At 48.6% G+C, this 26,991-nt stretch overlaps 1 protein-coding gene across 1 annotated transcript; it reads left to right on the top strand.

Annotated features, from left to right (window-relative positions):
* The first annotated feature begins 12,137 nt into the window (after positions 1 to 12,137).
* On the top strand, positions 12,138 to 26,671 carry LOC107121362 (putative P2Y purinoceptor 10). The gene is made up of 2 exons (XM_015424277.1): positions 12,138 to 12,224; positions 25,527 to 26,671. The coding sequence occupies exon 2, from the start codon at positions 25,580 to 25,582 to the stop codon at positions 26,669 to 26,671; it is 1,092 nt and encodes a 363-aa protein (XP_015279763.1). The 5' UTR covers positions 12,138 to 12,224; positions 25,527 to 25,579.
* Positions 26,672 to 26,991: the final 320 nt, after the last annotated feature.

Raw genomic sequence — 26,991 nt, forward strand, 5'->3', positions numbered from 1 at the left:
GTCAGACTTTGTCATTATAGATAAACAAATAAGGTACCTGCAAGGACTTGCGGGGAGTCTCTTATTTTTCTTTTCCCCACTATGCATTCTCTTTCTCTTTCCTGAAACCTCCTGTAGCCTCTCCCCTTTCCCTGCTTCCTTCCCTCCTTTCCATCCACCAGCCAGCCTACCATTATAAACCCCATCTTCACTTTTCCCTCTTTCTCTACCCCTGGTGGCCTCTCCTGAGGAAACCTGTGCCTCAGTCGTGCATTGCCAGCTGAGCTGGACCCATTTACACTGCAGGGAACCTGCAAGGACTTGAGGGGGATACTTCATTTTATCCTGTATCCTTAACTACTCCTAGGAACTCACAGATCCTCTCCTTTCCCTGCTTCTTTCTCTTCTGTATAACCACAAGCAACCTATCTTTTATCTACCCCCCCTTCTTCATCTATATTTATTTTTTACTTCATATTGCGCCTTTTTGTACAATTGGGACCCAAAGCAACTCATAGCGTTCTCTTCTCCTCCATATTATCCTCACAACAATCCTGTGAGGTAGGTAAGGTTGAGAGTGTGTGTGACCGGACCAAAGTCACCCAGTGAGCTTCCACAGAAGAGTGGGGATTCACACCTGGTCTCCCGGATCCTAGTGTCAAACTCTAACCACCAAACCACACTGGCTTTTGTGGGGTGGCTGCTCTTGAACAGTTGCAAGCAGCCAGGCCTGGGTGAGTCATGCAAGTCATATGGTAGCAAGTTCCCTGGAGGTTGCTCCTGGGCCTGTGTCAAGTCCTGGACTCAAATCACTCTCACAACCTCTTGTTGCAGCAAGATTTGTTTATTGGGAGATAAAGAGATTTCAAGCATAGACCGATTCTGTGTCAGAACTGGCCACCGGATGCCAGGTCCAACCCTGTACAACAAGCAGGACAGCCCCTCTATGCAAACCGCCCAATCAATGTTCGCATTCAGCCCACCAAAGCTCTAGGCCTACCCTCTGGGCCGGCCCAACACCTGCAAACTAAGAGTTACATCTCAAGGTCAGGCGAGAAGCTGAGATCATGCGCTTCCCAGGATCCCGTACACACTACGCAAGCTCAAGCACACATTCACCCCAGCATCCACCCCCCCCCCCAATCCTGGCAGAGAAGATAAATGGCCTGGGAGATAAAACAGTGAAAGAAGCAGTTATAGCTGCACACCTGTGGCAACGTTTAAGAAAGCAGTTATCCCCTAATGCCTGGACAGCATTCTATGGCAAGCGAGGCCCAAGCTTGACAGCCTGGCTGTAGTAAGTCCACCCTTTAAATGCCAAAACAACTGTGGAAATAGGGTTGCCAATTCAATTGTTCTTACCGGCGGGGAAGCCGTCCGTAGAAGTGCGTGTGTGCGCGCAAAGCGTGTGCGCGCCGCCAGGACATCACCAGAAGTGACGCGCGACGTCGATCACGTTGAAGGCGTGGCCCCGATCGTCGGAGGGAAAACCATAGAGTTTTCCCTCCGACGATCGGGGCAACGCCCCCAACGTGATTGACGTGGTTGCGTCACCTCTGGTGACACAGCCACGCTGCGCTTCAGGGGGCGGAGTTCCCCCCGGGGCCCGATTCCGCGGCGGCGGAAATCGGGCCTTCGAAGCAGGGGTTTACCCACCACTCGCCCCCACTTGGCAGCCCTACATGGAAAGGACCCTGGTCCCCTGCCTTTACTCACAGAAACATGGACTGTTGGCAAAACCCTGGTCATTGCCTAGCAACAGCCACTGAGGGTAGCCATTTCTTAAAGCTACAGGTGCTCCTTTTATCATTTGGGTTTTTTTTTTTAAAAAAACCATTGCATCCCCCTCCCAAGATTTCAGATTTTTCTGCAAACTTGGTGCACTTTTCAAGTTTGTTGAAAAAAAAACTGTCTTGGCCTTTCACAGGTCCAGTCTCCAGATTTCAGTATATTCAGATTTAGCCAACTCGGCTATAGTGTGTGTGTGTGCGCGCACGCATGCGGCATTTTATGGAAATAGTGCTTCCCTCTATAGATTACTTTTCTCTTTGCTTTCTTTCTTCCTTGTCACAGGACATAAGAATGTTCTTGACTCTTCCTTCAGGTGCATCCTGCCAGTTATTTTTAACTGCTGATCATAGACAATCTGTATTTGCATTTTTCCATTCAGGCCAGCCACAATTTTTGAAAGAGAAACCAGACACTTCCTGGGGAGCAACACTATTTGTAAGCCTCACCCTGACATTTATGGGCCAGCCGAGCCCAATCTTGTCAGATGATCTCAGAAGCTAAGTAAGATTCGCCGTGGGTAGTGGTTGGATGGGAGGCCACCAAGGAAGTCAAGGGTTGCTATGCAGAATCAGGCAACGGAAACCACCTCTGTTAATCTCTCCCCTTGACAACCCTACGGTTGTCATAAGTCTGCAACTTGATGGCACTTTACCCACATCAGGTTTGAGAACACTGCCATCTAGGGGGACAATGAAGAAATATCTCTCATGAGCCTCTTTGAGGTCCTGCCTAGCAACAACAAAAGGGGACTAAGGCTAAGGCAGAATCTGCATTTGTCTTTCCCACCAGTGTCCCAGCCTTTTGACTCCGTCTTCAAAAAAGCTGTCTACATTTGGTGTCGTTTTCACGCCTCAAGAGTGCTAGCATACTTTTGCACGTCCACATATGTTTATCGTCCTTTCGGGGCGGCTCCACTGTCATTGCACCTCTGCACTGCTTTAAAAGAATCTTCTCCAAACAACATTCAAACAAGCATAGAGAAAGACGGCGTCACAGCAGCACGGAAATGATTTAAAAATGCAAATGCAGATTCGGCCTAAATCTGCATTGGCTTTTCCCTCCATTGTTTTACAAAAACCCATGATGGAACAGAAATTCCCCTCTGCATTGCATGCCGCTTTCACTTCCTTTGCCCCTTCCTGTGGCGCGGCATCAGGGGCAGCCTGACCTCCACCCTCAGCTCCCTCCCAGGGCCAGAAGAGGCCAGATGTGTGGCGGCCAGGCTGGCAACAGAGGTGCTGCACGCGGGCTCATTGGTGCACCAGAGTGCAGCCGAGCACACTTTCACTGAAACCACTTTTCAATATAGAGGACAGATGGACTCCCATTCTAGCTGTATTTGATGAAGTGAGCAGTGACTCAAAGTTCATACTCTGCCACAGATTTTGTTAGTCTGTCGGCGGCATTCGACACGGTCGATAATCAGCTGCTCGCCCACCGCCTCGCCAACGTGGGGATTCGGGGGCTGGCCTTGCAATGGCTTGTCTCCTTTCTCCAGGGTCGGGGACAAAGGGTGGCACTTGGGGAGAAGCTGTCCCGAAGGCATCCACTAGTCTGTGGAGTGCCGCAAGGGGCAGTGCTCTCCCCAATGCTATTTAACATCTATATGCACCCCCTTGCCCAGATTGCCTGGAGGTATGGGCTAGGGTGTCACCAATATGTGGATGACACCAGGGGTTGTTTCGTAGAAAAAGAGCTAGGGGGACTCATTAGCATAACTCATTAGCATATGCCACACACCCTAACATCACCGGAAGTGTGTCATAAGGTCACACCCCCTGACATCACCAGAAATGTGTCATAAGGCCACACACCCTGCCCCCAACAGTCCCGGCCGGCGGGAGTGCAAGGAAGCCCCGCGAAGGCCCTCCCTGGCCCCAGGCAAGCAGGGGTGGGGAGAGGCAGGGAGGAAGGAACTTACCCTCCCTCTTCTCCTGCCTCCTCCTGGCTGAATGAGGGCTGGAAGCGGGGCGGCTGGAAGCAGGGGGCGGGGCTTCGTCATGTGCCCCGCCCCCCGTACCTCACCCGGGGGAACTGCGATCCCCCACAATCCCCCCCGAAATGACCTCTGGATGACACCCAGCTCTATCTGTTGTTGGGCGGTCAGTCTGGCTCTACCCCGGAAGATCTGGACTGGGTGTTGCAGGACATGGCGAGACGGCTTAGGCTGAGCCGACTGAAATTGAATCTGACAAAGCAAAACATTTTGCCCCCCTGAGCAAAACGTTGCTAGCTATGGGGCTATTCCTGGGACATTTGAATGGTGCAGTCGGCCCCTGCATTAATAGAAAGTGCCATCGATTTCCAGCCAATGTATGGAAGTGTCAGCTTATGCTGTCATAAGGGTTGGGGGTGTCTCAAGTATCGCTGCATTCTTTCTTTGCTTCTGTAACGCTTGCTTATCTATGGCCTTGCAGGTGGTGTGAGTTGTTTCGACTTCAGGGAACCGTGGGAGCGCTTTCAGTTCCCAGCTTCGGCTCTAACGGCCTGGGGCTCCTTCTCCCACACGCGGGAATGTGGCTAATTGGCCTAAGGAAGGGTGTGTGTGCATACGAATACCCTATATCCCATTATGCTTGTAGGGGCGATGCCATTCTTAACAGTGCCTTTGTTAATGCATCTATAGATCTGCAATTAAGTATAACCTTTCTGATAAGTGTGTACTCGATTGCTGGCTGTGGAACCTGACATTCTGTTAAGAATCTTCATTCTCTATCTGCGCGCCTCTCTCTCTCCGAGATGAGCGACGAAGAGGAGAAACAGGTCCCGTCCGAGGAGGAGATCCCAGTCCCCTCCACGAAGGGAGGGGTGACCCCCCACTACTCAAGCGGAGGTACCGGTGACCACTACACCACCGGTGACCATTCCTCGGACGGGAGCGGGAGCAGTCCCTAAGACGACGTTGACACATTTGTTCCTGACCCCCTCCGGGCTGCAACAACCGCCCGGCCGGGGGTACCGGCCGAGTTCCAGGTGGAGCCAGTTCAACCCAGCCTCCATGGCAGAGACTTATATGCTCATGCAGGGGCCCCAGAGAGACAGCAGGTTCGACCTGGGGTTTGTGTCAGCCGGAGGTTTCCCCTCGTACGGGGCCCCCTTAAAACCACCGCCGGGAGCCTGGGTGACAGAGAGGTCGAAGGCAAGGAGTGGGCACGTGTCCCCAGATGAGAGACTGGAACTGGCCCATAGAATGGAGGTGGCGGATCGGGAGAGACGTCAACTGCAACGGGAGCTGGAGGAGGTCGTCCAAGCGATCTCGCAGTTGGTGATCCAGGCCATCAGGGAGGAGAGGGAAGCCCATCCGGCAGCCCCGGTAGTTCCTGCTGCCCCGCTGGCTCCCCCGCCGCCACCCAGGCCTGAGGAGGCACCGGGACCCGGAGAGGCCCCCGCACCGGTGCCACGGCCATGCAGCCCGGGAGGTCTGGTGCAACCTCGCCCGAAAGACCTGATTGAAGCCACACTTGATGGAAACCCTGAGGAATTGTCCTATTTCATGGTTCGAGTGATGAAGTTTGTGGAAAGGTCGGGCCACCTGTTCCCGGATGACAGCCGCCGAGTGGATGTAGTGGCCGCTCGATTACGAGGAGCCGCCACGACTTGGTATGTGGGATTGCACAACGCAAGGGGCCTGGAGCTGGTGAATTTGGACGCTTTTATGTGGGCGTTGCGTGCCCAGTTTGAGGATCGGAACGCCGTGCCCAAAGCAAGAGCATCCCGGCGCACCCTAAAGCAAGGGAAGAGATCGGTGAGAGAATACTCCTCGGAAGCCACAGGGTTTTCAAGGCAAACAGACCTTCAGAGGTGGTTCTGCCCTTGCTTGTCTCTGTGTAGCAGCCCTGGACTGCCTTGGTGGTCTCCAGGGCTTTTTTTGTAGGAAAAGCCCAGCAGGAACTCATTAGCATAATAGGCCACACCCAACAGCAGAAACTCATTAGCATATTAGGCCACACCCCCATGTTACCAGAAGTGTGGTCATCGAGCCACACCCACCTTTTGCTTTTTATTCTGTTTACCTTCTTTGTTGTCAAAACCCAGGGCCTTTTTTGTTGCAGGAACTCCTTTGCATGTTAGGCTACACACCCCTAATGTAGCCAATCCTAATGAGTTTCTGCTGTTGGGTGTGGCCTATTATGCTAATGAGTTCCTGCTGGGCGTGGCCAACTTGGAAGCCAGCCGGAACTCCATTCCTGTGCGTTCCTGCCCAAAAATAGCCCTGGTGGTCTCCCATCCAAGCTCTAAGCAGGACTGACCCTAATTAGTATTGGGATGCTTGGTTAGTATAGCAGAGTTTGTCCAGTCATAGAAGTGTGATATTGAGCGCAGTAAATAAATCTCCCAAGAAGTATAGTGCAAAAGTAAAACTTGCTCAAGTAGATCGGTTCACGTTCAGGTTGCAGTCAAAGGCCTATCTACTTTCCCTATCCCGAATGGCCAGATAATCCGCCATCATGTGTTTGGAAGTATGAGGACAGTGTTTCTACAGGAGAGACCTGCAGAGATGTGTGACTTCATGCAGAACCATGTAGAGAACGAGGGAAGAACAAAGAACACAGGGAGAAAGGAGAAGTCGAAGAGCGGCTCCCAGGTTAAGACATCCCATTCAAGGATATACCGTAATACTTATACACAGAGAGTGTGATGTAGTAACACCTCCCAGTGTCCAGACATGCTGAGTCACGCGCTCCTACACTTAGCTTCCGATATCTGACCGTAAAGAGTAAAGTATTCCTTCATACTTCCTTTATCCACTCTGAGGTCTGATGTACACGTGTTGCTTAATTGTTGGTGGCTTCATGGGCTGCCTCGCACCCAAGGAGATTATTTATTTGTTTAATTTAATCCATTTTTACCCCGCCTTCCTCCCCAATGGGGACCCAAAGTGACTCACATCATTCCCCTCTCCTCCGTTTTATCTTCACAACCCCCCTGTGGGGTAGGTTAGGCTGAGAGAGTGTGACTGGCCCATGGTCACCCAGCAACCTTCCATGGCACAAGTGGGGATTCGAACCCATGTTTCCCAGGTACTCGTTCCACACTCTTAACCACTGCATCACAATGGCTGTCACACCCCACTGAGACAGAAATGGTGGGATGGAAATGGTTACATGAAATAAATAAATAAATAAAATGGTCAACATGCTGATTTTATTGCTGATTTTACCAGTGTTTTATTGATGGTCTTTTAATGGTTTGGTTTGTAAACTGTCATACCCCCTCCTTGATCTAGGGCTGCCAAGCAGCGGCGGGGGATCTGCACGTCCTCACAGGATCCCTGACGCGGGGGGACAGCGATATGCGTTGCACCGGCGTCGCCAGGATGTGACGCGACGCGTCGCGTTGCCAGAGCAGCGTGTAGTGTCACATCCTGGCGACACGGGTGCAATGCGTATCGCTGTCCCCCTGCGGCAGGGATCCTGTGAAGACGTGCAGATCCCCCGCCGCGGCTTGGCAGCCCTACCTTGATCATTTTTTCTTTTCTTTTTTTCTCAGCATGGAGGCCCCAAATGTTTTAGCCTTTCCTCCAAGGGAAGGTGCTCCAAATCAGTGTTACCTCTAAGCTGAGTTAGTGTGAGCTAGGTCACAGGTTTTTTAGCCTCCGGCTCACACATTTTTGTCTTGGCTCAGGACGGACGGCTCCAGAGCAAACTAATTTATGCAGTAGCCAAATTGCTTGCTCACAGCTTTAAAGCCAGTAGCTCACAAAGTAGAATTTTTGCTCACAAGACTCCACAACTTCTGTACATCTGTACATGGGGGCCACTAAGTGGGTCTACTCAGAAGTAAATCCCATTTTATTCAATGAGACTTACTCTCAGGAAAGTGTTCGTAGGATTGACCTCTACAGAAACGAAAACTCCAGGGCGCCTGATCAAGTCGCCACAGGTGTGCAGCTATAACTTCAGTGGCCGTCGTGAGGGTTCTCCATTCCGCATTTACTGCTGCTGTAAATGCCTCTTCGTTGGGGTCAGGAAGCAATTTTTCTCAAGGCCAGTTTGGCCAGGGATCCTGGCAGGGGTCGTTTCATAGAAAAAGAGCTAGGGGAACTCATTAGCATAACTCATTAGCATATGCCACACCCCCAACATCACCGGACGTGTGTCATAAGGCCACACCCACCGCTCAGGCTCCACTGGACTGTTTTACGAGGGGCCCGGCGGTGGACCTGCAAGGCTGGCGGGAGTGCAAGGAAGCCCCGCAAAGGCCCTCCCTGGCCCCAGGCAGGCAGGGGTGGGGAGAGGCAGGGAGGAAGCAACATACCCTCCCTCTTCTCCTGCCTCCTCCTGGCTGAATGAGGGCCGGAAGCGGGGCGGCCGGAAGCACGGGGCGGGGCTTCATCATGTGCCCCGGCCCACGTACTTCACCCGGGGGAACTGCGATCCCCCGCGATCCCCCCCCCAAATGACCTCTGGATTTCATCAAGAAAAATAAGCTACCTTTGTGAAATTCTCCAAGAGATCTACCAGAGAAGCTGTTTTGAAAGCTACATCTGGGAAAACCTTGAAAGTAAAAGATAAAGAAGTGAAAATTTTAAAGGATATTTCATTTGTGGTGTGGAAGCGAAGGTGACATTACAAAGACTTAACTTTCGTCCTTCATAATAACTCAATTTCATACAGATGGACATTTCCAGAAGGACCAAGATTGACTCTGTTCAGAAAGCGAAAAATGTTTTGGAACAGCAACAAAACCTGAACAAAGATGAAAGAAAGACTGAGGACAACAACGAAGAAGATGATAAAAGTGACTGAATCAGAAAATACATCAAGTAGCTCTGGCAGTACCTCTGAGGTCTCGGATTCAGAAAAAGGAGAAGCTGTTCCCAAACCACTTAAAATTAAAACGAAATACAAGAAGAAAAAGCGTGGAAAATAAACTGGAAGTTCAATAGAACATAATTGACTATAAAGCACCTATAGATTTGTATTAAAGACTCGAGCCAGCTTAATCTAGAAATTAATACCTTGACGTAGTACCTTTGTTATTATTGTAGGTCTGATATATAGGAATGTAATTTGTGAAATATGATCCTTGTCTTAATTTAGCTTCTGTATTAATTTTAAAGCTTCCTTTGCTCCTTTCCCTTAGGATGTAGTAAATAAAAGCAATAAAAATATTTTTTTTAAAGGAAGTATTTTCTCCAGTGGTCCAGGGTAGGGCAGTCACAACCAGTGGGAAGAAGCTCCTCCTAGGAAGCACTCAGTGTCATTAGCCATTTTTAATGACTCCCAGTGGAAGGGAGTTCTCCTTCAGTCTCCCTGTTTTAGCCCTATGTGGCTAGCAGATAGATGATCGTTGACTGTGCAAAGAAATATAAAGAATGCAGTGACTCCTTGTCTCCACAGCCTTTTCTGTTTTCTGACTCCCCCTTTTTGTCTTATTTGAGGGTCTCAGTGACGGGTACCTTTCAACTGGGAGCAGGCATTGAATTGTCCGGTAGAGGCGAGATCCCCCCCCACCTCCAGGGTTCTGCTCCTGGGAAGGAGGGAAGGCGGTGGAGACTCTGTGCTTCACCCAGGAGTTTTCCCTGTCATTCCCTCTGGCACCCCACCCAACTTCCCACTGGACCTGAAAAAGGCACAACACTGGTCTGGATATATATCTGTAAAATTCCTTACTGGTATTTTTCATGTATATGGGGGGTGGGGAGGGGGTGGAAAGTGCCATCAATTCACAGCCGACTTATGGCAACCCCATCAAGTTTCCGGGGCAAGAGACGTTCAGAGGTGGTTTGCCATTGCCTACCTCTGTGTAGCAAACCTGGGCTTCCTCAGTGGTCTCCCATCCAAATACTAACTAGACTCAACCCCACTTAGCTTCGGAGATCTGACAAGACTGGGCTAACCTAGGCTATCCTGGCCAGGGTACATTCGAGTAAGGTAAAGGTTCCCTTGCTTGAAAGCCAGTCGAATCCGACTCTAGGGTTGCGGTGCTCATCTCCGTTTCAAAGCCGAAGAGCCAGCGCTGTCCGAAGATGTTTCCGTGGTCATGTGGCCGGCATGACTAAACACCAAGGCGCACGGAATGCTGTTACCTTCCCACCGAAGTGGTCCCTATTTATCAACTTGCAATTTCTTGTTTTCGAACTGCTAGGTTGGCAGGAGCTGGAACTAGAGACGGGAGCTCACTCTGTCATGCGGCACCCGGGTCTCGAACTGCTGAACTACTGATAGCCTGCAGTTCAGCGTCTTAACCACTTGAGCCACCGCAGAGTACCCGGATGATATTCAGGATTCTCGGGAATACCAAATATTGAATTAGCGAAAATTCTGGAAATATTTGGGAATATCCAAAAATATCCAGGGCTGGCATTTTAAGGCTCCCAGTACTGTTTTTCTTTAATTTTACTAGTTTTCTGGGCAATGTGAGGGAGATGGGAGGGGGGCAGCTCTTCCTGGCAATGGGATCAGATGTCTCGGGGGAGCACTTCTGTGCAGAAAAAAAATAACTGTGGTGCTGAAAGAGTTTGTTCTTGACAGTCTTATAAAGACCCCCCCCCCATATCGCCTCAATGAGAGATGATAGGAAAGTAGACGGGCATCTTAATTTAAACAAACACAAGCAGATCCCACCAAAGCACCTAAAAGGAAGCTCTTGCATGCTACATTGTGGGAGGGAACAGGCATGCTGGTGGTAGGCTGTTGGTTCTGTTGGGCTTGCCACTTTGGTTCTCTGTTTTGATGTTGGTTTTGCTGGGCTTGCAACCGTGTCCCTTGCACTGGTCGGCTCTGCTGAGATTCTCTGGTTTGGCTTGGTTCATTTGGGATCGTTGGTTCCCTTTGCATTTGGCAGAGTTTGGCCAGTGGTTGCTTTCTCTTGTGTGTTTGGCTATTGACTTCTTTGACTTTTAAACACATGAAGCTTGCCTTCTACTGAATCAGACTCTTGGTCCATCAGGGTCAGTATTGTCTACTCAGACAGGCCACAGCTCTCCAGGGTCTCAGACAAAGATCTTCCGCATCACCTACTTCCTGGTCCTTTCCAGTGGAGATGCCAGGGATTGAACCTGGGACCTTCTGCATGCCAAGCAGATGCTCTGCCACTGAGCCACAGCCCCTCCCAGAGGTCCTCCCGTAGGGCATAGGTCGCAGGCCCTCCCCATAGGAAAAGACAAGTAGGGTGGCTGGTGGCACCTTGTTCAGGAGCCCATAGAATTGGTCCAATTTGCTTGATATTGGGGAGGGGACCTTCAGTGGACAGGCAGTATTAGTTCCCCTGGTCTTGTTTGGTTGGAAAACTGCCACTTTAGCCCCCCCTGAAAGAAATCCAACTTAGGGAATAGTGAAACCAAAAAATTCTGCAATCCCCTCCCCCCAAATGAACCTGGATCCTGAAATGGTATCCGGCGATCCAAATACCCCTGAATATCGGTATTATTTGAGGTCTCTTTTTGTAGCAGGAACTCCTTTGCATATTAGGCGACACACCCCTAATGTAGCCAATCCTCCAAGAGTTTACAGTAGCCCCTGTGAGAAGAGCTCTGTAAGCTCTTGGAGGATTGGCTACCTTAGGGGTGTGTCGCCTGATATGCAAAGGAGTTCCTGCTACAAAAAGAAGCCTACGTGATTAATTTTTTTAGAAGAAGAAGAAGAGATTGGATTTATACCCCGCCCTTCAGTTGGAGTCTCAGAGCGGCTTACAAACTCCTTTCCCTTCCCCTCCCTACAACAGACACCCTGTGAGGTGGGTGGGGCTGAGAGAGCTCTGACACAAACTGCTCTTTTTCAAGGACAGCTGTGCCAGAGCTTGTGACTGACCCAAGGTCACATCAGCAGGTGCAAGTGGAGGAGTGGGGAATCAAACCCGGTTCTCCCAGATTAGAGTCCGCGCACTTAGCCACTACACCAAACTGGTGTACAGATCATCACAATAGACTCATGTGTCCATGTAAACAGTGAGGTGTGTGAGGCTGAGTGATTAACTGGCCCAGGATCAGCCAGGAAGCATTATGGTCGAGACAGAGCTTGAATCTGGATCTCCCTGGTCTTAGCCCTGCTCTCTAACCACTACACCACATGGCTGCTCAAAGCCTCAGCTGGGAAGAAGATTGTATGAAGCCCAGCAGGGCCTCAACACCCAGATGGGCTTGATGTTAAAGAGAAAGAAAAACTCAACGCTGAGCTGCTGCTTTAATGGCAAGCGTATCGATACGATGTCATCGTTGGCTTTGTTTCCACGCCAGAAGCTGTGGTTGAGTATATTTTCGGAAGGGAAGAGAAACGAAATACAGGATTTCCTTTTGTACAGTCACCGGCCCAGTCTTTGGGGCCAGTCACATTTCGGGAGGCTTCCTCGAGACGGTTTGAAAATCTGTATTACTGTCAAGAGATTGTCAGGCAGCCTCTGCCACAGACCCGGGTGCAAATTCGACAGCTAGGAGATGCTTCTTTCGTTTCTAATCGATCTCATGACTTCCTGCGGTTGTCGCCATTTCAAAGGATGGAAATTGTGGTGAGGTAAGGCTTCATCCGCTATGAACGTCGCCTGCATACTGATTGGGGACGAAAAGCCGTTCGACTGAATGGGTTTTGTTGCCGCACGCTTAGGACCAGAGCCCGGGACTTCAGTCCTTGAGACAATTGCCAGGGTGAAGTAAGGATTGTTGAATTCAGTGGGGCTTGCATCTGAGTAAGCCTGTTAGGGTCAGCCGTGAGCCATAATGCTAATAGTGTGCAGTTAATGAGACAGGGAGGTTCAGTCCAGTTAAGGCATTGTTCTAGAAAAAGATTGTCACTTTTCACCAGTGAACCTAAACCCTTATTAGTTTACATTTTTGCAACCAGCAACATCTAATTTTTCCTTATTATGTAGCAGATCTTTTGGGGTTCTTGGAAAGAAAGGAAAGAAACAGAACAGAGATAGATTGGGTGGGAAGCAAGAACGTATTTTATTCAGTTGGTATTAAAAATAGTATTTTATTGAAAAGTTTAAAAGTTCTCGACCTTTTTCTGCCCGTGGCATAAATCTAATAATTGCATTGCATTATGGGGCGGGGGAAAAGGCTGGGTATTCTGAACACAAACGTTTTAAGAAACAATTTTGAGGCAGCTGTGGAACCTTCTTTTGGCTCTCTCTCCAAATCTGCAACCCCTGGGGTGTTCGATTGACACATACTCATCTCACAACCTGAAGCTCCTGCACTTGGCTGCAGTTGAGAAACGGCTTGGAAAACGGTCCTTTCACACCTCGTTAAAAAAGGAGCTGGGCTTCGGAGTTTGCGCCGCTGTGAATAGGAAAGTTCTTGGACCGCAGAAACCACAGCTGTGAAAAACAGTGAGTTCTCTGCCCAAAGGGAAAAACAGTACCCTGTTATGTTCCACCGGTTACTGCAGTCTTGTTGGAAGGTCTGACTGGTTCTTATGACTTGTCCCTGGACCAACACGGGTTTTTAAATTAACCCCCCCACACACTATATTGTGTATCTGTTTTGGCATTTCAACTTCTTTTTGTCCTTTTGCCACCCACCAGGGAGACCCAGTTTGGTGCAGTGGTTAAGAGCGGCAGACTCTAATCTGGGAGAACCACGTTTGATTCCCCACGCCTCCAAACGCAGCTGCTGGTGTGACCTTGGGTCAGTCACAAGTTCAGAGCTGTTCTCTCGAGAGCAGTTCTCAGTCAGAGCTCTCTCAGCCTCACCTTCCTCACAGGGTGTCTGTTTTGGGAAGGGAAAGGGATTGTAAGCCACTCTGAGACTCCGAGTGAAGGGCAGGGTATAAATCCAATTTCTTCTTCTTTTTCTTCTTCTGCTGCTGCTGCTGCTGCACACTTTGATTCTCCTTAAGAGCTGGCTGTGAGACATAGCTGGTGGAAGGGATTGTTGGAACAGGGTGTCTCCTGAAGGGCATTCCTCTACATACTCTGCCACGTTGCACAAAGGTGATCCACAGTGGGTTCGGTGGGCTTGGGGAAGAGGTGGTACCGCATGAAAACTTGTACTGCATTAAAGAGGTGCAAGCCTTCCTGAGACTGGCATGGGAGGCAGAAATCTTGTCCGTTCCCCCCCATCTAAGAAGATTTCTCCTGGATCAGACCAAAGGGCCATCTAGTCCAGAGGTGGCCAAACTGTGGCTCAGGAGCCGCATGAGGCTCTTTCACACATATTGTGTGGCTCCTGGCAGGGCAGCTGGGGAAGCTAAATATCATTAGCAAACAAATATCACTGGGCAAATAAATATCATTGTCAATATCTGCTTTTACCGCTTTTGTTATTCTTTTTGGCAGTCTCATTTAATGTTAGTAAAAAGCAAATGTGCATATTTCTCAGTAAAAACGTGTAAAATTTGTTCATGTCTTGCGGCTCTCAAACAACTGACATTTATTCTATGTGGCTCTTACGTTAAGCAAGTTTGGCCACCCCTGATCTAGTCCAACGTCTTGTGTCCTACAGTGGCCAAAGTCCTCAGGAAAGGCCCCAAGGACTTTCCCTGCTGCCCTTCTGCAACTGTCTCTGAACATGGAGATTCCATTTCACTTAGGGTTACCCAGGGGGTTTTTTGTAGAAAAAGCCCAGCAGGAACTCATTAGCATATTAGGCCATGCCCCTGATAGCACAGCTCGTTAGCATATTAGGCCACACCCCCATGTTACCAGAAGTGTGGTCATTCAGCCACACCCATCTTTTGATTGTTATTCTGTTTACCTTGTTTGTTTTCAAAACCAGGGCTTTTTTTGTAGCAGGAACTCCTTTGCATGTTAGGCCTCACACCCCTAATGTAGCCAATTCTAATGAGTTTCTGCTGTTGGGTGTGGCCTATTATGCTAATGAGCTCCTGCTGGGCATGGCCAACTCAGGAGCCAGCCGGAACTCCGTTCCTGTGCGTTCCTGCCCAAAAATAGCCCTGGCAAGCTGGAATGTGTCCAGAGGAGGGTAACAAAGATGGTGAGGGAGCTCTGGAGACCAAGTCCTATGAGGAAAGGCTGAAGGAGCTGGGTATGTTTAGCCTGGAGAGGAGACGAATGAGTACTTGAAGGGCTGCCATCTAGAGGATGGTGCGAAGTTGTTTTCTGTTGCCCCAGAAGGTCGGACAAGAACCAACGAGTTGAAATTAAATCAGAAGAGTTTTCAGCTAAACATTAGGAAGAACTTCCTGACAGTAAGAGTGGTTCCTCAGTGGAACAGGCTTCCTCGGGAGGTGGTGGGCAATGCTCCCTCTAAGCTGTGGAGTCTTGTGAGCAAAAAAATCTAATTTGTGAGCTACTGGCATTAAAGATGTGAGCAAGCGATTTGATTACTGCATAAATTAGTTTCCTCTGGAGCCTAAGACAAAAATGTGTGAGCTGGAGGCTAAAAAACTGTGAGCTAGCTCATACTAACTCAGCTTAGAGGGAACACTGGTGGTGGGCTCTCCTTCTTTGGAGGTTTTCAAACAGAGGCTAGAGGGCCATCTGACAGCAATGCTGTTTCTGTGAACTTAGGCAGTTCATGAGAGGGAGGGCGGGAAGGGTTCCATCAGTGCTTAGTTCTCATGGCCGTTTCTTACATGTCCCGGGAAATTCTGATTGCCACATTGGAGTCAGGAAGCAATTGTTCTCCGGGCCAGTTTGGCTGGAGATCCTGGAGGGTTTTTTGTCATCTTCTGGGCATGGAACAGGAGTCACTGGGGCCATGGAGGGGGAGGCATTTCTTAATTTCCTGCATTGTGCAGGGGGTTGGACTAGATGACCCTGAAGGTCACTCCAGACTCTATGTTTCTGAGAGGACAGACACCAGAAACAGAGGGTGTGTCCTCTAAAAGTAGGGCATCTGGTAACCCTAAATTAACCCATAATTGACAGACCTCGTTTCCATGGATTTATCTGGTCTCTTTTCAACAAGCCTGCCCTGCCTTGGACTTTATACCGTATCCTCAGTGATGAAGTTGCACCATTGACCTATAAGCACCCATTCACCATTTTGTCCTGCCCATTACGCTCCACCAGAAAAGTGTAGAGAATATTGAAGTTTCTGTTTCTTTCCGGACCACGTAGGAACAAAATTTATTCGTTAGACATAGTCATGCGGTGACCTTAATTCTGTATCTACCATTTTCCAAGGTGGCTAATTTTTTGAGTGGGAATCTCCAGCAACTCATAGGACAAATCATACTTCTAAGTCCCAGACTTTCTTTCTTTGTTCTGGCACATAGCACCAAAAGTATCAGCGTGCACATCTTGGGATAACGTTTAGAAAGACAATGGAGGGGAAGAGCTTGCAGTCCTAGGAGGAGGAAATGAGTATGTATAGGAAATACACAAAGAATTATGGAGTACAGAAGAATAAACATTAAATGACGGGAACTGGGTCAAGGGTGTGAATCAACGTGTGCCTCGCAGCTATTTGAAATATCCTGATAAAAACACAAGTTTGAGTGTAAGAACTGTAGTTTGAATATAAGAACATCAGAAGAGCCTTGCTGAATTGGACCAGTGGTCCATCTAGTCCGGCATCCTGTCTCACACAGTGGCCAACCAGTTCCTCTGGACGGCCAACAACAGGGCATAGAGGCTGAGGCCTTCCCCTGATTCTGCCTCCTGGCTCTGGGATTCAGAGACGACGACGAAGAAGAAGAACAGTTGGTTTTATAGCCCAATTTTCTACTACTCAAAGAAGTCTCAAAGAGGCTTACAATCGCCTTCCCTTCCTCTCCCTGCAACAGACACCCTGTGAGGTAGGTGGGGCTGAGAGAGCTCTGAGAGAACTGTGACTGACCCAAAGTCACCCAACTGGCTACATGTGGAGGAGTGGGGAATCAAATCTGGTTTTCCAGATTAGAGTCCACTGCTCTTAACCGCTACACCACATTGGCTCTCTACACCACTACACCACACTGGTTCAGTGCCTCTTAGTCACCATGGCTAGTAGCCATTGATAGACTTATCCTCCATGAATCCATCTAATCCCCCTTTAAAGCTGTTTCTTCCTGTGGCCATCACTACATTCTCTGGCAGCGGATTCCAAATTTGAATCACTCTCTATGTAAAGTAGTATTTCTTTTTGTCCTCCCTGAACCTACTGCCCATCAGCTTCATTTGATGCCCTCGAGTTCCAGTATTTTGGGAGAGGCAGAAGAAGTTCACTCATGCATAATTTTACTCACCCATGCATCATTTTATAGATCTCTATCATGGCCCCCTTAGTCTTCTCTTTTCTAAACTGAAAAGTCCCAGACACTTCAGCCTTTCTTCATAGGGAAGGCATTCCAGCCCTCTCATCATCTTGGTTGCCTTCTCCTGAACTTTTTCAAGCTATGCAATGTCCTTTTGGAGATACAGTGACCAGAACCTTGTAAATGGAAAACTAGCACAATATGCGAAGGTCTAGGCTAGAACATCTTGCCCTGATGTGTTGGGTTTTTTTTTAATTTGTAAGGAGTTTTTACATAGGACTGGCAACCCTGACAGAACAACATCTGGTCAGGATTGGTATGTGTTGTTGTCGTTTTTTGTAAACGTGTGTATTACTGACCACTGAGGAAGGCCCTGAGGCCAAAACGCATATGGCCTTGTGTTGGTCATTTGACATGTTCATCAACTGTGTTTAGGTTATTATTACAGTTTATGTAAAGCTTGCTCTGACTCTTAATGCAACCTGATATTCAGGCCCTGTGTTTTTAATTTTTGTGTACACTACATAAATATTTACGTTGATACTATTTTATTGGTTGTAGCTTCACCCTTGTGGCATTTTCATCTCATTTGTACAGCATGACTCGTGCACATGTTTACCAAATCAATATGAGGGTAGTTGAAGTCTCCCAGTATAATAACATTACCTGCTTTAGTCGCCTCTCTTATTTCCTTCTCCATCTCGAGATCAACCTCAAGGGTTTGATCAGGTGGACGATAGTATACGCCCACTTTTAAGTAACCCTTAGGGACCAGTATTCCCACCCATTTTGCTTCTGCTGGGGGGCTAATCCTCCTGTCGTTTTCTAACATTTGATTCCATGCCTTCTTTGATGTACAAAAACACCACCACCAACCCATCCCTCCCTGTCCTGCCTCTAGAGCTCATATTCAGGAATGGCTGTATCCCCAAGATTTCCCCCTTCCACCATGTTTCTGAGATACCTACTATATCTAAATTGTCATTGAACACCAAGCACTCCAGCTCTCCCATCTTAGCTCAGAGACTTCTAGCATTGGTGTCCACGAAACCCTCACCTCCCTCAGCCCCTTAGTTGCCACACATGGCCCTCAGCCACCATTGTGCCCTCATCCCCAAGTTCTGTCATGTTCTTACAATATTACCCTGAGTTTTGTACACTCTATCTTCTCTGAAGATCAATACACCCTACTTAAACTGTCCATAACTACAGCAGAACAACAGGAGAATGGACTGGAGTTCTCAGGAGATATCTGTATGTGTAACAATCCTGGCATGAATAGAAACACTAAAACCAATCCTTGCTGGCTGCTTGCATTAAATGAAAATGATGAGAGAGAGGCTGTAGCTCAGTGGCAGAGAATCTGCTTGACATGCAGAAGGTCCCAGGTTCAATCTCTGGCATCTCCAGTTTAAAGGATCAGGTAATAGGTGTAAAACATCAGCCTGAGAACCTGGAGAGACACTGCTCATCTGAATAGATAAGACTGACCTTAATGGACCAATGTTCTAATTCAGTAGAAGGCAGCTTCACGTGTTCATGTACACCACCATCTTGTGTACATTGGATCCTATCTTTTCTGTGTGCGCACAAGACAGAGCTTATCTGGGGATACGATTTCAAAAGCAACTAAAAGAAGAAAATCAGGCAACCTGTACATTCCATTGTTCCATATGTATATTGTAATGACATTAAAATGATAAATGAAGTGCTTTGTTGATGCAACCGTTGTGCTACTGTCTGTACATACAGAACTGCACTAATATACTTTCATTTCCTCTCACGCATTGCTGGATCCAAGCCAGTGGAAGGGGGGGGCTCACACCCCCGGGTTCTATTTTGGTGGGAGGAAGTGAATCTTGGGCCCAGACACTCTCCACCCATGCATGCAGAATATTTTGTGTAAACGTATGCCTTCATTCACATCATCATATATATATTTCCTTTGCTCCATGTCCCCGGCAAATCGCTGCCTGTAAGTTTATGTTTTGCAGATGTTTTATTTTGAAATGTTGTTAACATAATATAGGACATGTTTTTCTAGGATGTCTTTAACCAAAAGTACAAATGCTTTCTTGGTTTTTTAAAGAGCACAGGATTGGGTATTGCAGCATGCATCAGACGAAGAAGAGGGGACTGGATAAACACATGGAGCAGAGGTCCATCAGTGGCTATTAGCCACAAGGTACAGATGGAACACTAAGTCTGGGGCAGAACAAAGTTAGAGTCCAGTGACACCTTTAAGACCAACAAAGGCCCCGGTCACACGGAGCATTAGGCATGCTAGAGAGACGGAAGATAGGCGGTTTTTCCGGGCGTGATCTCACCGCCACATCTGGGAAGTGCAGAGCTCCCATGGCGCACCCGAGGCTTCCCGCCGAAGATGCGGGGTAAAAAACTAGTACCTCGGAGGTACTAGTTTCCGGAAACCGCGGGGCAAGGGCGGGCGTGTGATCACATTTCTGGTGGTAGTTCCGGCGCCCGCCCATGTCCCCTCGCAAAAAGGTTTATTTTCCCCAAGTCTCCACGGATGCTCACAAGCACCCAACGAGCATGCACACATTTCAGTTTTAAAAACCCCACAACCCCGTTTGCTCCACTTCTTTGCCGCGTCGTGTGATCGGCACCTCCCCCCTAACCACGGGAGCTCGACGGGACCTCAACCCGACACCTGATCGCGCAGTTGCGCGCTAGTTTGCTCTGGGGCAAACAGCCACACCTCCCCCCCCCGCATTTTCCTGCCCGTGTGGCCAAGGCCAAGGTTTTGTTGGAGGTGTGAGCTGTCGTGTGCAAGGCACACTTTGTCAGACAATGAAATGGAATTACTGATCATAGTTGTATAGATAGAGGGTGGCTTGTTAAATTAGCATGCAAAGTAGTGAAGATGTTTTTTAACAGATAAAAAGAATGACGAGTTTGTTTTCTGGTTATCATCTGTTTGGGTCCAACTGGGGGGAAAAACAACATAAGTAAGTCAGAACTGGAGAACTGATGTACCCTAAATTGTGAGAATCTAGGGGGCTAACACCCCGCCGCCCCCACGAAGATTACGCCTATTGGTGTGACACAGTGTTGGACTGGATGGGCCATTGGCCTGATCCAACATGGCTTCTCTTATGTTTTAATGTAAGATCTTTGGTAATTTGCAGCCATGGGGAGGGATCCTTTGACACTGGCCCTTAGTATGAGAACAATGCTGAGAAATGCTGGAGCAGGGGTCCCCAAACTTTTGGAACCAATGGGCACCTTTGGAATTCTGACATAGCATGGTGGGCCCAGCCTCAAAATGGCTGCTGCAGGAGGTGGAGCCAGACACAAAATGGCTGTTGCAGCTTCCCTTCAGTCACACAGTGAAGACCCTTGTGCTGCCAAGGCAATGTTCTCAAAACTCTGCAACCAACCAAATCAATCAATCAATCAATCTTATTATGATGGTCCATCACCGGCACATATCAGTTTAAATGACTTATACCCGAATCGTAAAGGTTTTAAGAAATAAACAATAGCAAAATTTACATAAATGAATAAAAAACCGTTAAAAAGTTAAAAAACAAAAGTCAAGATTGACGCACGAAACGTAGACCATGGGGAACTCTTGTTTCATGCATCGACTGCCTTTTATCATTGTTACTTGCGAATTCTGTGGGCTGCAGGCAATCAAATCTCCAATGGCCAATCAGTAGCCTTGCTGAGCAAAACCCCCACCCTGCTTGGAGCCCTGGGCCCCGGCGGCTATTCCCCCTCAAGGTATGCAGTTGCCAGCCCTGCATGGGCCCTTCCATGGACCGCGTGAGCTTTTGCACATAAACAAACGTGTGCATACTGAGGTCGATTAATATGGCACATTAAATACGAACCAAGGCTGTGTCTTGCTCCTTCATGATGGTGAACAAACTGGCCCAACGGTTGCTCATCAAATTGGATTTTTTTGGTAAAGTTAAGAAGAGACTTGGGTAGAATCCCAGACTGAACTGCTTTGTGCCAATCACCTTCCTCCGGACAATCGCAGAATCATTTAGAGATGACAAAGTTGAAATAAGATGCCCCAAAAGCACAGAGTTTTGCGCAAAACCAAGAGCATCACCCCAATGTCGGAAATGCAATGATGGCACTTTCGGGTGATGTCATCGTGGCGCGCGCACCAGAGGAACTCAAGGAAGGATCGGGAGTCCCCTCCCCCCTGCCGGCAGCCAGCTAGGACCTGGCAACCCTAGGGGGTCCTCCGCAGACAGTGCCCAGATACCCATCTCCTCCTCTGGCCACCACTAACCCCCAACATATGCCATTTCCCCAGCCCCCCCTCCTGCATCCCTCACACCTGCCTGTGTGTCCTTCCTCTGCTGACTCTTAAGCCCTCCCGATGCACACACTCCCAGCCGCCCACCGGCCCTTCCCCTAGTGCTGCTGGGCAACGTGCAGGTTGGAGTGCTGCCACCATGGCCAAAGTGCCACCACCACGTTCCACTCGCACCACCCTCCCCAGGGGCACTTGGCAGTACATGCAGCTGAGAGTGTGGGTGGCAGAGTGTTCATAAGAGGATGGGGGAAAGGGGCACCGAGAGGTGGCAAGGCAGGTACACGGGTGGGGAGTTGGCAGCGGTGGGCCCTGCTTGGAGCCCTGGGCCCCGGCAGCTATTCCCCCTCAAGGTATGCAGTTGCCAGCCCTGCATGGGCCCTTTCCATGGACCGCGTGAGCTTTTGCACATAAACAAACATATGCATACTGAGGTCAATTAATATGGCACGTTAAATACGAACCAAGGCTATGTCTTGCTCCTTCATGATGGTGAACAAACTGGCCCAACGGTTGCTCATCAAATTGGATTTTTTTGGTAAAGTTAAGAAGAGACTTGGGTAGAATCCCAGACTGAACTGCTTTGTGCCAATCACCTTCCTCCGGACAATCCCAGAATCATTTAGAGGTGACAAATTGAAAAGTATGCAGACGGAGAGTGATTTCAGCTAAGCATACCTTTATTTGGTTCAGGACAAAGACAACTGACCGGCTCGCAGGCCGGTTTATATATGTTCAGAAAACCCGCCACCCAGCATACCTAAACACACCCCCTACTCCCGATAGGCTATTTACAGTAACCGGGCGACCATTGGTCTCCCGGCTGGGAAGCTAGCCTTTTTGATTGGGCCGGCTAGGATCCTCCGGATCCTTTGTCTTTCGACTGAAGGTAACATAGGAATGGTGCCTGGCCAGCCCGGGCAAGTCCGGGCATGTCAGGCTGAATACATTACACAAATAAAGTTGAAATAAGATGCCCCCAAAGCTTTTGCAGTTCAGTGTGGGTGTCAATGTCTCCCTCATCCGTTGTCCCTCTTTTGGGTTCATTTTTGAAGACCTTCAGATAGCCTTTGGGGGTTTGATAGCAGAAGCCACAGTTCTTTTGCTTCCCATGTACTAATTGGCGGCGGGGTGGTGGTGGTGGAGATCCAAGGACACTGAACGGTGGCTGCAAAGACTTCTGGACAGACACGAGGCTCTCTGTAACCCTCCCCTTCACCCACGTTTCTGTTGCATACATGATTCAGCCTGATGGATGCACACCTGACGCATCTGATAAAGTTAGCTGACTCACGAGGCTGAAATATTCGGCCGAGATAAATTGGGTCAGTCGTTGAGGAGCCGGTGGAGTCCTGCTTTGTATTGCTGCTGCAGGCTAACCAGATTACCCATCTGGAATTACCGAAAGGCAGCTTTAGCAGATAAAAACAGGGGAGGTAATAGGGTGTAGTCAGCTTAGGGCTTAATTTGGGGAGATGGGGGTTCATATCTTGTTGTCAGCTAGGCCTCTAGCTGCCATGAGAGTGAGGGGGTGGCTCTGGAAGTTTGACTTTCGATTCTGCTGTGTCTTCGCTGCTCTGATTATCTTGTAACCGATGCTTTTAACCTTGAATGCCTGCTAGTGTCTTTCTCCTGAGAATTCTGACCCGTTACTTCGGCGGGCCTTTACCTAATTTCTGATTGGCCCTCGACCATCAGAGGACTCCTTTGAAGGATGTAGGGTTTGTGCGCTTATGGTTAGTTCTAACACAAGAGTTAAGATATCCGCATACTTTCATATGTCTCAATAAACTTTACTTCTTTGAATGAAAACTGTTGGGAACTGATTGCTGCGTGACTCTGACACTTGTCACCCTTCTCTTGGCCCAACCCACATCCTAGAAGTGTTTTTGAGATCTTCTTTCCAAGCTGAAGAAAGTAGGATGTTTCTGCACCAGCAATACTAAAATTTGGGGGGGAGGGGCACACAATCAAGTTGATTCTGGATAGATGAAAGAAAGTCCTCCTTTGCCTAGCACATGGTTTATATGATGTGACAACAGCCAGTATCGGACATGGCGGGGGGCGGGGAGAGACAAGGGCATGGAGGAAAGAACCAGCCTCATCTCTTCTGCTTCCAGGCACACGGAATAATGCCGTTTCAATCCATTTTGCAATTGGGTTTTATGGTGTGGAACAGCAAAATTCACTTGCCAATGATCACTAAAGTGCATTGGAAGTGTATTGAAAGTGCATTATTCAGCATGTGTGGAAATGCGTGAAGTGGAAGGTCCGTGTTTGGTGGCAGTGTACTATTCAGTGCTAGTTGATAACCAGCAACCACAGAAGGGGGCTGTTCTCCTCTTAATCTCCTTCCCAGGGGCACCTTGGTCATTTCCCCAAAAAGCACTTTCCTTTGGGTGGCCGTAACTCGACCTCCTCACCAAGCTTGGAGGGCAGGTGGAGGAGAGTCATCCGGACGTCCTCTGCAAGTTTGGGGTCTCTAGCTTTCACAGGATCCGTTCCGTGACAGGTGGTCATTTTGACAGGTAGAGGTTCAAGAGGGTATAGAATGGATCCTATGGAAGCAAGGGACATCAAAGTCCCCCTTTGTCCCCCTACATGCCCACCAAGTTTTGTCCCACCCCTGTTGCTTTGAAGTTTGGAAACCATTGAGATTGAGTGGACACAGTCTGTCTGGAAATGTATCAGTTCACGAACAGGCACAAACCTCCACAAACAGCTCGAAAGTTTGTGGAAAGGTTGTGCCCGTTGACCTGCCACGAACTTCCCTTTGCGAGCCACGAACCAGCCAAAATTCATCAGGAACTTTCATCTGTGAGCCGGTTCATGCCCATCCCTAGTCAAAGTTATATGCTGTGGGTTCCATTAGTACAGTCCATTTGGGAATGCAGGGCAGGGGAAAATCCAGATTAGGAGAATATAAATTTGGAACTGTGTGCCGAAATGTAAGAGAATTTGCTTAGGCATTTCTCCTCCATGTTAAATCTCCTGGTAAGACATGAGGCACTCTTTCACCCAGCCATGCCATGCTGTAACCAGTGTCAATTTTGCCACTCCCAGCGCTTGACAGAGGTTGACACCCTTGGCATGGGAAATGACTCCACAATCTCTGAATCATCAGACAGGAAGGGACACCCTTTCAGGCACATCTGAGTTTGTACGAAAATGTCTCTAGCTATGAATGGGATGTCAGCCCCCTTTCTAAAAATACATAGACTTTAGTTCCTCTTGCTAAACTGAACATCTAAGTAGTTTCTGTGGTATTTTTCCCTGGTTTTGGGGGTGGGTGGGAGTGGTTCTAGTGTTAATTAATATCTCTCCTCCAAAGGAAGCAGAGATACCACAGAACCCCAAACACCAGTCAAGAAACAGGGAACATAACAATGTATTTTATTTTAAACGTGCCATTTGAATATGCAAAATGATCCCTCCTCTCTAGGCTTCTTTAGGACAATTTTCTGTCCCTCTTCTGTTGACATGTTTCTCAGATACCAAACGTTCCTTTAAAAGTGCCGGGGGGGGGGGGGGGAGAAGTAAAGAGTCAATTCTTCATGGAATCCACTATGTGCTGTTCCGTTTTCAGCTGGATGGCTTCCATTCTATTTTCATATTTCCAGCATGCATACGAAATCTCACACCTTGAATAAAACTTTGTTGGTCTTAAAGGTGCCACTGGATTTAATCTGATACCAGTTAGCCATATCCTGTACCCTCTAAGCCAGGGTTTGTCAAACATAAGGCCCAGGGGCCAGAACCGGCCCTTCCAGGGCTCTTACCCAGCCTGCAAGCAATTGGTATGTATGGAAATGTAAGGTACTCCTCCTTTTATGATATCCCTTGGAAAAAACCTAGCCTTGCATATTATTAAATACATTTATTGGGGCTTTTGTGGGCTCCCCAGTAAATCAATTGGTTTCACTACTAGAAATCAATTGTTTTTGTTTATATTTTGAGTGAAAAATAATATTGTTAATTGGGTTTGCCTATGTCCTTTATAACGTTTATCTCTCTGGTACCTGGTGATACATTTTATGGCATACATGGCCCGGCCCAACAAAGTGACATTTATGTATTATGGCATACATGGCCCAGCCTTCGTAACGAATGAGTTTGACACCTGTGCTTGAAGCATCAGGATGCTACCAAAGAAAACTTAACCATCATGGCCAGAAAGACGTGTTTTTCCCCTCCCCTCCACTTTTCGTTCTTTAACATCCAGCCTGATTAAGAGTTCTGGAGAACTCAAAAGTCTCCAGAGTGCATCGTGTTACTTTGGTTGGTCTTAATAAAATGTATTGTGCAGTTTTTGGTGTTGGATTTTACTATAGACCAGTCAGGGTTTGACATCCTGTTTTTTTTAAATGTCTTCTGAATAGGGTTCTTCCAGCCAGCCTGATCTGCCTTTTGAGTCTGCGCACCTCTAATCGCGATGTGCAACACTAATTCCTCAGCAAACTGCACCGATCCCCCGACAGATTTCCACACCTCCCTCTACGCAGCCACCTACACGATCATCTTTGTCCCTGGACTCCTAGCCAACGGTCTCGCCCTCTGGGTTTTGTGCTGCTTCGTCAGCAAGAAGAGCAAAGCCGTCATTTTCATGATCAACTTGGCGGCTGCCGACTTAGCGCACGTCTTCTCTTTGCCTTTGCGCATGTACTACTACCTCAACCATACGTGGCCTTTTGGGAGCTTCCTCTGCCAGGTGTGCTTCTACCTCAAGTACCTCAACATGTACGCAAGCATCTTCTTCCTTACCTGTATCAGCATCCAGCGGTGCCTCTTCCTGCTCCACCCTTTCAAAGCCAAGGACTGGAAGCGCAGGTACGATATCGCCATCAGCGCCGCCATATGGGCAGGGGTGGGGGCCGCTTGCCTGCCCCTCCCGATTCTCAGGAGTTCTGACATATCCAATGACACCAGAACCTGCTTTGCGGACCTTGGGATGAAGCAGGTGGCAGTGGAAGCCTCGGTGGCCATGGTGGTCGTGGCCGAATTTGCCGGGTTTGTGGTCCCCCTGGCGCTCATCCTTTACTGCACGTGGAAAATGAGACAATCCCTACAGGAGCTCCACGCACCTCTGCAACCCACCAGTGAGAAGCGGAAAGCTTTGCGCATGATCCTGGCGTGCGCAGCGGTGTTCTTCATATGCTTCACGCCCTACCATGTCAACTTCCCCATATTTATGATGGTGAAACGGGAAGCCATCCAGGACTGCGCTGTGCGGCACAGAGCGTTGTACTTTCACCCCATCTCTTTGTGCCTGGCGAGTCTCAACTGCTGCCTGGATCCGATTCTCTATTACTTCACAACATCAGAGTTCCAGGAAAGGCTGCTCTGCTGCCACAAAGCCGCCATCTTGAACCGCCTGACCAACCACAACAGCAGCAGTGCAGCCTCGTCAGGGGGGGAGAAGAGCGAAGAGGGTCAGAGGAGTCGATACATTTTAATGGCCTATTTTTGGACTCGGCAGCCACGCGGGTTTGAAAGAGACAGCATGGAGACTCCTCTGTCTTGTTAACTGAGGGCTGGCTCACTCGCGCTCGCCCTCACAATTGTTTACTTGACACATGATAGCTCTCAGCTCGGTGTGCAAACACTGAATAATACAGTGATATGGAAGTTTCTTCTCTGTGATGGCTCCCACACGTCACGGTTTAGTGCTACAACCCGCCAGGGATGCACACAGACACATGACCCACCCTTAAGACTATGCTGAGAAACCAGTGCGCCTCTTTCACCTTCTGTGGCTGATAAACCTGGGCTCTGCACGGCCGTTTGTTTAAAAGCATATCCTTTCCAGAATGGAAGCTTTAGTATCCAGGGTGACGTTTTAAGGCT

Source organism: Gekko japonicus, unplaced genomic scaffold (assembly GCF_001447785.1).
Source record: "Gekko japonicus isolate JY-2015 unplaced genomic scaffold, Gekko_japonicus_V1.1 scaffold2268, whole genome shotgun sequence".
In the NCBI taxonomy this organism is placed as follows: Eukaryota; Metazoa; Chordata; class Lepidosauria; order Squamata; family Gekkonidae; genus Gekko; species Gekko japonicus.